General features: G+C 37.2%; 1 protein-coding gene across 5 annotated transcripts in view; it reads right to left on the minus strand.

Annotated features, from left to right (window-relative positions):
• The window catches only part of ARID4B (AT-rich interaction domain 4B), an 88,912-nt gene that overhangs the window by 54,851 nt on the left and 18,140 nt on the right, over positions 1-15,921 (minus strand). For all 5 annotated transcript variants that reach the window (XM_057368458.1, XM_057368459.1, XM_057368460.1 and 2 more), the window contains exon 3: positions 3,684-3,794. In XM_057368458.1, coding sequence (XP_057224441.1) covers positions 3,684-3,794 — 111 coding nt within the window. The remainder of the gene's footprint in view (positions 1-3,683; positions 3,795-15,921) is intronic.

Consider the following 15,921-nt stretch of genomic DNA (forward strand, 5'->3'; position numbering starts at 1 on the left):
GTTTTACTGAGTATTTGAACTAAGTAAGAATGTAACATGAGATCCAGCTGTGTAACAAGTAACTCTCAACTACACAGCAATCCTACATCAAATCTCAGGACTCGTTTCACAACCCTACCCGAGATCATGCTCTCACTGTTGTTGAGAGCTTCACTGCAATACACAACAGCAGCAAAAGTTCCTTCAGAACCACAGTGTTCTCTAAGTCCAATTCTCCTGCACAGTCTTCTCAGAAAGGAGATTGTAAGGAGTTTTGCCAAGAGTAGCACCTACAACCAGGACTAAGGAAAATTTCTTGACTTTAGGTTAGAAAAGTAACGCACTGAAATGCTATACTGTTTTCAGGTACTACTTAAATGAAATCATCATCTTGTCTATCGTCTATCAGARCTACAGCAACACATATAGTTGTGAGAGTATGGTCTTTTCAGAGCTGCACATCTCACGTGATGGCAAATACTTTCTGTCCACCAAACAGACATAATCATGCCTTGAAACCAAAAGGCAMACAAAGGATTCAGGCTAGGAATTAACTGAGCAAAGACAACTCTTCTGAACTTCATCCTGACAGATAGAGGTATTTAATTCCCTCTTTGGGGGAATTTATCTAGAAAGCCAAATTTCAGTTAAGATGTAAAATAACCTGAAACCTAGGGTCACTAGTGGCTCGTACRAAATATCCAGTATAACAATTCTGATTTAGAGGCATCTGATTTTATTAACTTTCTGTAGTTTCCTTAAATGTATTTTGCAGCAAAAAGGAACTCTATCCAGAACTATGAGACAGCCACAACGTACTCTAACGAAAGGTAAACAAAGCAAATTGCTATTGTGTATTCCTTTTAAAGTCATCTTGGGGCTTCAACTCTTTGTGGGGGTGGGGATTTTTGATAACGACAGTTTTGGCTTCTTGAGATATTCATATGTGCTCAAAAAACACTGGTTATTAACAGAAATATTTAAACTCCAAACTCAACATGACACTGCTGGTCTACCTTGAAGCTGGAAAAGTGATGACACTGTTTATTAGTCGAGGGTTTTATTTCCCTCCCTATTTAGCAGCGTGGAACTTTTCTGTCTCAGGCAAAAGACTAAGACATTGAGCATATAATCAGCTTGGTTAGACTCAGTTGGAATTTCTTTTTTCTTCACCATCCTGAAAAGACAGTCCTAGTAAGTCCCATAACAGCAGGAGCTTCACTTGTTTCTGTTTAACAAAGGCCTACACAGAAAACAGTTTCTTCTGAAACTTCTGTGCAGGATGCCCAAACACAAGTGGTGGTGGATGATGTTGGTAATTGTTTTAGGAGACACTGCCAAAATAAACTGGCTTAAATAACTCTCTAAAAAAAAGCTGTAACAGATCTGATGAAATAGACTAACACTCTTGTTACACCCAAAGTCTTGCCCTTGAGTCAAGTGTGTACTGCATTCAACGTTTTGGAAAGTCCAGGCAAATCTGAAGTTTTACTGCTTTCTGTGACAAATTATGCAATGCTGTTACACATTACTGTAGAATATCATACCATGCACAGAATTTGCCAGACTTCTAAACTGTGAAATACAGCACCTATTGATACTGAAATTGTAAGTACATAGCACCTGCATTAAATTGAATAAACTTGTTAAATTAGGCTGATGATGGGAAAGTTATTGTGAAGGTATCTCAAAATATTCTAGGAAGCAGAAAGCAGGTAAAAAGGAGACACAATTACATATGTTTTACTTGTCTGAAGATTACGTACTCCATCCATAATGAAAGAATTTTGTTGTCATCCTACTTTCTCAGCACAACATGTAGTTATAAAACTTAAATGAATGCTTTACACTAAAAYTGACAACATGAAGTTAACTGACTTCCCTTCTCCTCTAGTAGTTCTAGAAGACTAAGGCATGAAATACATACTGGGACCAAAAAAAACGGTTCAGCAAGTGAAAAAAAATAATGCAGCAGATAAACTACCAAAATTCCAGACAAAGCACACCTGTTAAGAGTCATTGTTAGCACTAGTAYTGGGGAAAGTACACACATGCCAGGAAGCACTAAATAGATTTTCAACAAAATCAGAGGATCGTCGTTAAATTAAGGAATACACACTCCTGGTGGAGAAAACAGAATGTAAACAGATACTGTTACAAAACTTAGACACAAAAATATCAACCACACATCATGTTACTCTACGAAGCAACAACATTTCTGGGCATGAATGGCCCTAAGCGATACAGTAACAGTGAAGATACACACAGACACAGCAAAACTGAATCAGAATCTCCACAATTTACAGAAAAAATCCATTTTATGTCAAAATCTTTCTGCAAACCTGTAATGACCAAACTTTAAGTGATAAACTCATAAGAAAATCTGTAGCACTGAATAATAAACAGCAAGTGGCTATCTAAGGAGGTGGACTGAAAGATCCCCAAAGAAATGAAATGACTTTTCACTGATCTAGGTATAACACAATTCCTATACTTAAATACTGATGCTTAACTGCTTAAATAGCAATACTTARTCACTCAAATCCAATGGTACTGTAAAGCATAGACCAGCTGATGCTATTAAGAATTTTGACTAATGAAGAGACCACCAATTTGCTGTCAGATTTAAGACTAAAATCTTCTTATTTGATAATAATGTTAAATACAAAAACTGATGGTAGTCCTTCCCACCAGGGTTTATGGAGAGCGCCTGCTCTCACCCTGATACACACTATTGGCCACAGCATGAGAGCAGAATCAAATAATGCACAATAGTTTCTAGTGTGCAATAATCTTCAATAACAGGTTATCACCATTCACATTTCACACATATTTCACTTAACAGTAGATATAAGAAAAATATTCTGCCACTATAACTCTGTTACAGAGAAACAACCTAATTTGTATTTTCAGGGTGGTTTTGATCCTTGATCAATAATATTTCTCTATGAAATTAAGAGGCAAAGCAGAAAAATAGTACCTCCTCCCAAATTAGAAGCATTTAGGGCAACATTTGAAAAGAAATATATGGCCATTTTGCAGTGTATTGTTCTCTTTATTTCTAGAAACAATACTTTAAATTTTTAAGCAATCTTACAATGTATCTCTTGCAATCCCATTCCAGAATTTTTATTTGTACTCTATGTGGCTTATAACGATTTAGTCATTAACTAGATATCGTAAAGCTCAGGTGAGATCCCCTGCTGGCTATTGCGTAGGACTCTATATCCAAAGTCTTTTTGGGAAGGTGGAAGGGTTTTGGCTTATTCCTGGAGCATTATCTAKTTGCCACTGCTAAATGGCAGTGACCTGTGCTCCTCAAATAAAAGAAATCATATCAAACCTACTTTGAGTAGTCTTAGCTACTTTCTGGTAATATTCTGGTAATATTCTTCTCATTTGTCACATTTTTATCAATTACTTTTAGGTCAGCCTATGGCATTGAAGGTCAAAAACACAGGATGCAAGCAGATGACAAAGCAGCAACAGAAACAGAACATATTTCATTGGTGGGAGTGGAAAACCCCTCCCATTCCAACATTAATAAGCTTACTGTTATTTGAAAGACCATACTGCCAGCCTCCAAGAACAGGACAGCCACTTAGCTGTCCTGAGACTAAGAAGTTTCACACTGTGCCATTTTGAAAATTAATACCACCTTTTTGCCCCACCTCGAAATAAGTGTTTGCAGGAAAACCACATACCTTGACTTTGACAAGCCTTTTTGCTGTCTTGATCTTGGCTTCACAGAAGGCTCCTCTATACTTCGCACTCACATCTGTGCCCACTGTGAGATAGGGAGGCTCATCAATAGCCTGGAACAGAAAGGAAAACAACTGCTTTTTAGTTACTGACCACTGGCAATACAGCTACCATGGTCTCTCCAGTTTTTGTGGACAAAGCATTACAAAACAGCCCAATGAAACTTAAATTGACAGCATATGTGTATCACAGCAGCAGAAACACAAATGCAACACTAATTACAATCTCCTAATTATGATTTCATAATATAAATAAGATCATAAATATAATAAACTGATACCACAGTTATCTACAGCAAACACCAMATAGGCTTCCAGCATCTGCACCATCTGAAGACACAACAGACGATCAATTCTGCTGCAATGGTGAAGGCCAACCAAGTGTTCTACCTTCTTTAACTTCCTCAAGACCTGGTAAGTTGCATGAAGACACTGGTGTTTATTTCCCTCAAATAACTAAGGTTCATTTTTCGTTAGTAAATAGAAGAACTCTGAAGAGATTTTGCTTTTCCACTTTTGAACAAAATAAATGATAAAGGTGACGTTTATCACGAGAGCAGCTCACAGGCAAAGTACAGTAAGAGACTGACAGAGATTAAAGTTGCAATGAAGGTGAAGGGTCCAGATAAAAGATAAGGTTCTGTGACACGCAACACAGGAACACATGAGACCCAAACAGGGAAACAAGAAATAGAAGAGGTGGGGAATAAGTGGGTTTGGAAGCAGGAGAACATAGTCAAATMAATATACTGAGTGAGCTCATGAAGGCATAGTTCCTTCAAAGGAAATCCATTGTCCCTCACACAACCTCTCCTAATGTAATCTGGGCAAGGAGATTACAGATAACTGAAGCACCTCAGTATCACTTCACAGACTATGAGTCAGAAGAGAGAAGCAGAGAGTGACAAGCAAGAGGAGAGAGRTTTTTTCTCAAGAGTTGCAAGCCCCCATGGAGCAGCACCAGACCAGAGCAGGGAAGAGTGATGTAAGCCCTTGTCAAAGCCACATCRTGTTTCTGTGACCCTACAGATTCAAACACAGTTTACAAGAGACATCTCTGGCACATTCAGGTTCTCTGTGGGAAGAATATAGAGATAAATCTTCATAGGCATCAGAGACTGACACTATTTGAGACTGAGGTGTTTGCACTCAGCATCAGATAATTCCCACTAGCTGATTCCAGTTCCAATACATCAGAAGTAAAGACATGGAAGCACATAATTCAATGCTATAGTGCACAATTCTTCAGAAATATAAATTTTACGAAACTTGATATTGAGAAACATAAGACACTACAGGGTTAGCTCCTTATTAATGATTTTTTTTACATTGACTCTGTTCCAGCCTAGATCTCATTGGCAGGTAATAGAATATATTTCTGAGTACTATAAAATCGTTATCAATCTGCACTAAGATCATCAGAAACATGGATATGCTAATGGACCCCTCCCTCTCTCTCCCTGCATGTGCAGTACGTGACTGAATGCAGAGAGCAGGATAGACTATGTTAGTGGTACTATATCCACAAGAACCTATCCATTCCTAATCCAGGCTTAATAGCAATAAAACTCCACTGAGRTTAACAAGGAATCTGTTAAGAGTGTTGGGATTGTGAAATTCGTTCCCTTCTAGCTTGTCCAACAGTACTTGCCTTTGAGGTGGGCTGCAATGCTTTTCTCTTGCTGCATTTGGATGGATATTGAAAGAGGGACTCAGATGGTGATAAATTTGGGTTTGGTCAGTACTCTCACTGATGTGAACCAAGACGTGGTTGTTTCACACAATATGAATCTGAGCAGAGGAAAACAGCAATGAATTCTCTTGCAAAGACAGTAAAGCTCTAAAAGGGGAACATCCCTTCTGCTCCACTGCACTCTTTACTAGAGAAACCCATTCACCTCTACAGTGGTGATAGCACTGCATGCCAGTTCATCTTCCAAAGGTAAAASAATGTGTGAAGTACTGAGATTACGTGAACAAGAGTGACAGATCCCAGATGCACACAGCTACGACTCTCCTAAACAAAATTTAAAGAGCTGGCTGTGTCAATGTCTGTATTTCCCTACACAGTCAAACAAATTATCACAAACCAATCCATATGCTCATTGTGAACTTASAGGAAAACACAGAACACTTTTTCTTCACTGCTATTGGCATTAACTAAAAAGACTTAAATTTTGAAAAGCATGATAATCTGAACCTCTGGTCTTTGACTGTTTGAAAATTTATGGTAGAGGAACAGGCAAGTCAACAATCAAACTTCAAGAAGGACTTAAAATTCTCATAAATTACCATTACCAATATTGTGATTACTTTATCACTAATCTAACTTACTCTTAACATCATCTTCCAGAAAGGATATTCATTCAGAGATTGACATCTGTAAGAATTCATTTCTGTTACTAACACACAAGTTCATTTCAATCTCTAGCCTAAACCTTTTTAAGTTTCTCTTATTCCTTTCACCGGAATTAGTTAATATTTACTACTGTAAAGAATTTCGAAGATTAACAAACATATTAACTATCTGTTTATCAATGTAGGTATACTTACTAGAAATAAAGAAATTAAAAGCAGCTCTGATACTGTAACTACCATTATAAATCATGATGTATGTTAAAACAGCATCTGAAATACTCCATGGATAGATAGGGGATGTTTTTCTGCAATTTTATTATTCCATTGAAAAATAGATTACATGGGCTTCCCCCCACCAAAATCACTTAACTCAAAATTTCCAAAATACTTCCCTCATTCTGAAAGAGTAACAGATGAAAGTGAGAAATTAAAACAATTAGCAAAATACGATGCATCATAGATGATGCAAACTAGAAAAATAAACACTAATAATCAAAGTCTGGCATTAATTTCAGATAATTCTTGCCACGACTTTGTTATCTGCACCGACTCTGAGTCACCTGTTCTCAAGGTTTTATTCAATTCCACCAACATTAGAGAGAYTAAATACCAGTATACAGCTATTTTTACCTGTTATTCCTTCCCCATCTTGTTTTTACATTGTTTTATAGATGTCCTCATACTCAGACTGAATATATCTTTGCCTATTGAATTTTGACATTTTTTATCAGAATTTGTTTTTTTTCCTTTTATGCTTTTCAGATCAGGTTACCAGGGGAAAAAAAAAAAAAAAAAAAAAAAAAAAAAAAAAAAAAAAAAAAAAAAAAAGAAATAGTAAGATATCTGTGGATGCTTTTCAGATCAGGTTACCAGGGGAAAAAAAAAAAAAAAAAAAAAAAAAAAAAAAAACCCAAAAAACTAAACAACAACCCAATATGCTAAAATGCAGCTAGAATCTGAGAGTTGAGTAATCTTGGAAAAGGTATTGCAAGCATACTGAGAATACCTTAACAAGAAGTATTGCAGTCGTCTTTAAAGGGAAGGGGGAGTACCCTATAAYACAAAAAGTTCTGGGCTTCCTGAAATTATTGAAGACACCTTGAAACAAAACTGTATTAGTCTCATATATTGCTGTCTCAGCCTTCATTTATTTTAAAACAAGATAATATGAATTGGCATTTGATTTTATATGTGAACATAATCACCTGCACTTTAAAGATAAGATCATCTTTTCAGTAACACATCAYAAAACCATCAGTAAACTTTTGTCAACAGCAAAACTGGAAAGTGTGCCCAGGACATGCCATCATTCATTTTATAATGAGATCATGAACTTGTTTCAATCAGAGCAGCTTCAATACACAACCCAGGATATCCTGTCAATGTTTCTATGTCTCTGTACGTACTCTTTCGAAAATCTTTCAGTTCACATTCGAAGGAGAAAAGTGAAGCTCATGGTAATATCTCGGGTTGTTCGTTCGGCTGTTTTACTGTTGCCAGAAGACTAGCACTTAAGATCTTCATGGAAACCACTCGCCATGCAGGCGCTTCCAAGGGGGATCAATATTTTGTCTGCATGAATGACCGAGGCTACCAGAAGGGGGGCCGGCTGTGCTGGGTGACACCGGGAGACGGACATCCGCCCCCAGAGGAATACCAGGGGAGGACTGTACCCCGCGGGAACGTCGGGCCGCAGCCAGGCGGGGCGGGGTGCGGATGGGCTCTTTTGGGAAGAGACCRGGATGAGCCCTTCCCCAGCATTCGCTGCAGGGGGGTGATGAGCGCTACTAGCGGTTCGAGCAGCGCCCCGAGGAGCTGCGGACAGCCGCGCCGATGCTYCAGCTTCAGCAAGGCCGCCCGGAGGAAGGAGGCGCCCGGGTGACTTGTTTAGCCCGTTCGGGGCGGCAGACGAGCAGCGGCGTTCTCCGGGGACCTGCCGCTTTAAGGGGAGGGGCTGGCGCCGSGAAGCTGCCAGAAGTTTCTGGCTGCCCGAGACAGCCCCGAGCGCAGCCGCCCGCCCGCGCCCTCTCCCCGACGGCGCCCAGGGCTCCGGCAGATTAAGTGCGGATTGCCGTAAACTAAATTTGTCCCCTTAAGGCGATTGCCGGGTAAATCTGCGCGCAGGGCTTCCCGGGAGCCCGCGGCTGCTGGAGTCGGGCACGGAGCACCGGCAGCGCCAACTCCCGGGATCCGGCCGGGAAAACGTGCGAGCGCTGCCCGCGCCCCTGCAGTGCAGCTCCTCCGGAACGCTGCTGGAATGCGCCTGCTGTAGAATATCCTAAATCATCAGCCAAATTACTATAAAAAAATTCCGGCGCTGTCTTGGATGAGCAAGAAGGGATAAAAAGAAAAGAACTTCCTGCAATTTTACACTTTCCATTAGGAAATCCAAACTAATGGACAAGCGTCATGCTACTACTAGCACTTAATTTTCTTTTATTAATGGGAATAGGATGAATAGTTTCTCTGCTATCTCCATTCACAACTGCTGTGCGCTCACAGGAGTTGCAGCATAARCTGCCGCAGCTGAAAAGCTGGTTTACCACTTAAATAAGGAGCAGTCTCTAGGTGACCAGTCAGCAATTTCCACCAATTCAGTGGCAGAATGTTCTTTGGCAGGAAAAGTAGGCTGCTGGAAGGGTTCTGCTCCAGCCTTCAAGCTGATTATACCTGGAAGCATTGATAAATGGCTAGATGCCCACATCATAAACCAATCTGCACATCTTCTTAATTTGGACATTTACATCGGTRTTTATAGTTCCGTGTGTGAGGGAGGAAACACACAGACTTCTCCACAGCATTATGGAATACACATTTTAACATTGCAGTCTAAAATGGAAGCAGCACGTTTCTACATAGTTTAAAGCTGTTAAAGAAGTCGGGTTTCCAGCATTTTTTTACACACTTACATATTTTTCCATCTATGTGGGATGAAATCATCCTCACACCTCTTTCAACTGTGCTGCATTACTATATTCAAATTCCTTTGTAAAGTCTGTCATGCCATACAGCAGCTGATAAAATTGCTTTACATTGTGTTTTGCCCACAAGCACATCTAGTACAGTGTATGTGAATGTATTATTTSTATYTCCTAATCTGTATTCCTCTGCATCACGCACAGGATGTTCCAAGTAAACCACATGAAAACAAGATTAAGTATTCAATCTAGAAACATAGCAGACATGGTTACTAGGAAAGCCTGCAGGACTGCTTTTGGAGTAGTACACAAAGAGAAACATTTTCCCTCAGTCTTTCATGTGTATAAAGTTTGAAGAGCCAAGATTTCAGTTTGCATTAACCACTCTAAATTCAGCATTTATCTACACTACAAGACTCTTGAGTCAAGTAATTAGTGATACATTTTTACAAGCAAAAACCATCCCAACTATTCCACAATTAGTTGAAAGTACTGGTTTTGAAAATTTAAGATTTGTTTAATTTCAATAACTAGGGTTCAGAAAACCTTCTTAAAGATCCAGTTATTACTGAGTTTCAAAAAGAAACATCGTAAGGCTCAAAATCTGATTTGTCATCCATAGTAAGCATGAGGAGCAGTGGCAAAACTTCTTTTCCTACTGCCTAGGGTATTTTGAATTTATTTTTCCAAGGGAAGTGTTTTCTTATTGTTTGTCCATCACCCATAATTTAAGATGGAAACACAGTGTGCAAGTGGAATGATTGCACAYATACTTGACTATTCCTTCTACAGTCATCCCAATCCTGAAAATTAGTGGGAAAACCCACCAGTCATACTCCACTACTTCAATCCAAATCCAAGTGAAATCTTAGACTTCTAATGAAAGGCAAAAATTTCACAGCTGGTAACTTAAATTCACTTTCAATTTTGCAGAACTAGCAGCCATGTCAAAGTCATTCAATAGGCTTTCAGAAATTTTTGGGGCAATGAAGGCTTAAAAAGACTCAGTTTTCAAAAACAGCTTTTTTTTTTTTTTTTTTTTTTTTTTTTTTAAAAACAAGAATAAATCCACCATCTCCTAGACAAGTTCTGAAAAAGCATTTTCATGAACACAGGTGAAAAAGACGAAAACTCATAAAAAACTTCCTCCCCAAATACTAATACATTTAACTTATAGATCATTATCTGAAATACTTTCAAACTGCAGTACGTTCTGCCCAATAGCAGAGATCCACCTACACACTGCAGAATCAATGTTTTAATAAGCAAAATCACAGAATAATTAAGAGTGCAAGATTTTGCTTACAGCTCAACCTGCTGTAGTTCAGAGCAGAGTATTATTATAATACTTCAATATGCTCAGTTTTGAAGAGAATATCTTTATAGTTGATTTCAAGTATATTCCTCATGTTTTTTTCAGAGTGACAAAGTTAAGAAACTTCTAACACCTTTCTGCAAACCATGTCATCAAGGCACACAACTCCTCAAAGGCAAATTAAATATCTGAAACGAAGACTGAAGCCCAGAAAATAAAAAAAACTACTTTCAAAAAAAGTAAATCCATTGGCCCATCATCCACCTTCCAGAAATGATAACACCACAACAGGAAACAGGAGGATTTTTCCTGAAACTTGCAAACTACAAAATAGAAAAAAAGGCAGTGATGTTTTCCACATGAAAAGGCTGTTACATGAAAGCCCAAGAGTAAAAGTGTGCAAATTTTCTTCTGGCTGAAAAATCAGATTTTGACTTGATATTTTGGTTTGGTTACTGTTGTACATTTCATAGAAAGGCAGAACTGTTAATTTTGAAGTTTATGAAGAAATATGGTTCAATTTTATCAATATTTGCGCACAAATCAAAATTATGGTAAGAAACATCCTGACCAAACCCAACATTTTTAAGTTATAAAGGGGGGAGGAAGCTTTTTGTAATGAAACCGATTTCTAGTTTCAATTTAAAACCTACAGGAAGTTTCAACTTCACCAGTCTCGTAGGCAAACATTATACAGCACGTAACTGTGACAAAATGTCATTGTTGTCTGTCCTCTCGACTAAGTAGTAAGTTACCAGAGTTTCGTGGAAAGATGTCTGGAAGCATTAAACCAACTTGTGACAGCTTTTGCCTTCTCTACAGGTGCAAAGAGGATATTTTCTTTATTTCAAATTATTCAATTAGATCAGTCCAATGCCAAGCTTATTTAAAGTTCTTAGACTTGAAAGGGTTCAAAAGCTGATTTCCCTCTCCAAATAAAAATAAGCTGTGGAAAGGATTTACAGGTTTTAAGATCATGAAGGACCAAGAGATCCAAAATGAGAAATTCAATTCAGTAATAACAAGTAATACTTCTTTTGTTTATTATATCTGCATTAAATGCAAAATGGATTTTCATTATTTTACTTATCCGTGCAAAGCTGAATTTTTATGGAACTAATTCCTTTTTGTTTTTTGAACTACAAGTTGATGAATAAAATCATAGAAATATTTTAACTCTACTAAGAAAATGAGAACAATTCAATGATTTTAAAAGTTAGCCTATCCTAATCATTGCCAGAGAGCAACTCAATTGTCCATACAGAAATTTACTGAGTTGTGTAATTTCCAAACATCTAAACTGTAATTACCTCATTTCCTATTCAAAATAGTAAATCCGGAAAGGTAACTATACTTCAAAAAATTACAGCATTTAGGTGTTTTTCTCCTACCATACTGAATAAAACCCACTGAATTCTGATTCTGCTCCTAATTTGGTCACAGACTTGCCACACCATGATGTGGCCCAGCAGGTGTGTACCAACTTTCACACCTGCAGGAACGGGGTAAATGCACACCTTACCCAAAGGCAAGTAGGCATTTGATGTTTCTCTATAGTACTCTCAGACCTAAAARTGGAAATCTGTATTCTTTTTATCAGTATAGCATATCACTCTATAAAATGTTTTAGTTAATAAAAACACTCCAGAACTGCTGATCAAGCTCTCTAAAAATAATGCCAATTCTTTACAATTCCTTCTGCAGGTCTTTTGTTCTGTATTGTTGAAAGACTACATGAAGGAAAGATAYTTTGAATGCCTACTCCCGCTAGGAAAGTACTTTATCCCCCTAAATATAAAATCTTTCTTAAAGTCAATTATTGCCATAGCTACCAGATTGCAATTTTTTTCCTGTCAGRTTTAGCTAAATATTCAAACTATTTAACATGATAGCTTAGTACTGTAAAATGGTGCAACTTCATCCATTTTGGCCAGATTTTTTTGTACATTAAGTCTGAACATTCAGTTTCTAGATACATACAGATAAAAAAAACTAACAAMTACTTTGAAATAAGGAGCTTCTTAATGGAGACTTCTAATCACAAACATTTGAAACTTTCACATTTCTTTTGTTTAGTGCAAGACCCCAAAATTAATTTAAGTACAGAGCACTGTAAGTCAAAAAAAGGAAACGATCAATTATTYGTTATTGGAGGGTAAAATAATTTAGCTAAAAGTATAACCTTGATACCTGTTTAGCACTTTTAAGTTAAGTTCAATTTTTACATTGAGAAACACCCTTTTTCCAACTCAAAACTTCAGATATTGCTTAGGAGCATTATTTAAATTATTAGGTCTGGAAAATTTGCCTCATTAAAAAAAATATACCACAGTCCTGTCTAGAGATGCTGCTATGAAAAACTTGRGACACTTCAAAGCACTGAAAAGAATGACATAATAATGATATGCTTGTATTCCAAATGGATTGGAACAAAGATAATCTGATGGTTTAATTAARCAGACCAGTCCAGGCTCTTTCTGAGCAAAATGATGAAGTGGCTAAGACTATGTAAAGTCTGAAAAATCAACAGTCAATGAAATCTCAAGAGAAAAAACCCAAATATATTTTTAAAACAAATCGGTAATTCTTTGGCATTATTTCCAGCCAAAGACAATTTAATGACAGTTTTCTTTTTAAGAAAGTKAGTTGTACAGTAGATTCAGTGTGCCAGTATACAGAACAGCAAAATCTATGGATGTGAAATTAACTGTCTGTATTCTCAGTAACGGATAATACTGGCGTTTTAGTCAACAGAAAAAAAGTAACAATATTTTTAAGATACTAAAACTGATAGCAAGAGCAGCAAGAGTGAACAAATTAAAATCAGATACTTAACTAAGAATGCTGGATTCTCACTGAAATTGTGGCATATTAAGGTACTGTTTATTACTCCTTTTGATTGTGTAAAACTTCAAAAAAAGCATTGCTAAAATTCATGCTAAATTGAAAATYGAACCTTAAAGAAACCATCACCAAAACTCAAAACTGACACCTAAAAAACTCCAACCATAAACCACTATTCCTTTTTCTACAACTACAAAATAAAATTTCTTGCCTTGGTTGACTTCCATATTTTGTACAACACTTTCTAAACTGACTATGAGGAAGAAAAAGGGGTTAGGAGTTATTTCCGTTCCTAGGTTAAAACAGAAAGGGAATGCTGAAGGAATGACGTATAGTCAAAATCCCCCAGCAGCATGAGATTTCACAAACACTGGCCCAAGTCAATTTGCTGACTACAGTTATATTTTATTACTCTAACAATGTTTAAGTATGTACTGATAAAATTATATTCCAGAATTCTAAGCATTTAAGATGTTATTTTGTATATTTGTAAGAAATCATGACTGTAGCTGATCTGTAATTTCATATAACATATTTTTTAGAATACCACATTAAAATTAGAATAACACATTAAATTTTATCATTAGTCTGGTAAAAAAACATGTGTAGCCTTTGGTTTCTGCCACTGCTGTCAGCTAGGAGAATGATGGGGGAGTACCAAAAGTAATGTCAAACCTACGCACAACTGTTGAAAAAKGTAAAACAAAAAATGCAAATACAAAACAAGAAAATGTTAATACAAAACAAAAAATGTAAACACAAAAAGGTAAATACAAAACCAAGCAAAAAACCAGAATTTTTCTTCTTGAGAATCAATCCTTCCTAAAGACACATTATTTAGTAAGTTAAGCACCCTCAACGTGCATATGAAGGCTGTGCACAAATCCAAGCATTCAGGAAGTAAGAACATGTGCACTCTGGAGTGCACTATGGTGCCTGGAGACAAAATTAATTTGTAGCAGAGAGCCAACTGCATACACGAGCCTTCCAAAAACAGGGTATAAAATGTCTAATGTCATACAGCAACACAAAAAGTTGCAGACAGAGCGCGGATTTAAAATTTGCCATGCTCCCTCAATTGCTGCATAGTAATTCAGTGTAAAACTGCTGGCCAGGGACAWGACACTGTGAAAGGACTATGAAATTTAGTTTAGAAAACACCTACAAAGAGACTGAAATAATTTAATCTAACCACATTATCAAATTACAATGGATGAGATTCCTGGAAAAAACAAACAAAAACCTAATTACACATAGAAGGTTATCAAGGTCGTTCYTCTCAACAGGATCATTTTAGCTGTATTATTCATAAAAGGCTGTAGTATCTATTCTTACATTTAGGAGTGAATATCCCACACTCTCTGCAGTGCTTACATGCGTTTATATAACATTTCATCTAAACACTCCTTGCTATTGTTATTTCTTGCCTTATCAAGACTGCAAATTGAGGCAAGTATACTTCCGCTTTGCACCTTTCAGGAGGTGCAACTCTTTAGAGTAATCCCATCTCTAAAAGAAAAATACAACACATGGTGTAAATTTTACCTATAAGACGTTTAATATATTTCTATTTACCTGTAGGCCCTTTATTTTTAATTGTTCCTCTGGAGTTTAATTTAATTACCTCACATATTTCTTCTAGTTGATGGCCTAGTTAATTGTAAGAGAAGCAAATATCATTTCACACAATTTTCAAGTAATACTTCAACATTCCACTATGGCATTTGCCTTTTGGCAGAAATATGACATTGTCTCATGTTCCATTTATTTTTTGGCTATTTTTCCAGGAACTACCCCCTCAGGAGGTGGGGATAGCATGCAGCACGTTCCATTTTCAAAGGCAGTGAACTACTAAAATGGCATGTACCACACCATGAAAACCTGGCAAGTGTGTTGGCTGTTGAYGGCACCCCAGCTCAGCCTCTTGCCTGCCTTCAGCCCCAGATGCTAAAACCTTAGATGAGAAGGCAGCAAAGTCCTCAATTCGATGTGCTGGGAGTCTTGGCTCRTTGTATAAAACACCCACCTCACTCACCAGAGGATCAGGACTACTGCATATCTATTCCATGAAGCACATTAAAAGGAAATGAGATGACTGAACAAGTCATTAGTGCTTCCAAATACGTTCTAAGCTAATCATTCCTGCCCTGCTTTATAAAGTATTCTTACCAAATTCTTTATCTGCCCAGCAGACAGAGCATTCAGTGCCACATGTCAATGTTTATAATAAAAAGGAGACTTCCACAGTGCAATAACTCACACTGAGAAGTACCACAAACACCCACAGGTTACCTACAATCCTTCACTGGATTTTGCCTATAGTGTTAGACTCAAGTGTTCTTTCATTACTTAGGAAAGGAATAATATTGCAGGGAACTTGAATCTTATAGTCTAGGGCATTAAAAATCCCATAGCTTCAGGATGAACAGAGTTTTTAGGTTTTAAAAAACGGATGTTAATATACTGTGTAACTAGTTGCTTGAAGAGATCATAAGATTGATTAAAATACTACATTTATTCAAGACTTTAAATCAACACTCTTACTAAATACACATTAAAAGGATGATCAAGCAGCTCCTGAGGTAGCAGTTCAAACTAAGCCTAATACGACTATAGGTGTTCACACTCTTWATCCTGAATCAACAAGGAACTCCCACAGTTAAAACAAAATATTATGCTAAAAAGCWGCTACAGAACATGAAGTCTTTCTTTAGAATTACCTGTGCTTTTCAAGATTCTGTGAATT

This window comes from Malurus melanocephalus, unplaced genomic scaffold (assembly GCF_030028575.1).
Source record: "Malurus melanocephalus ecotype Western Australia unplaced genomic scaffold, MMel_1.1 scaffold_92, whole genome shotgun sequence".
NCBI lineage: Eukaryota > Metazoa > Chordata > Aves > Passeriformes > Maluridae > Malurus > Malurus melanocephalus.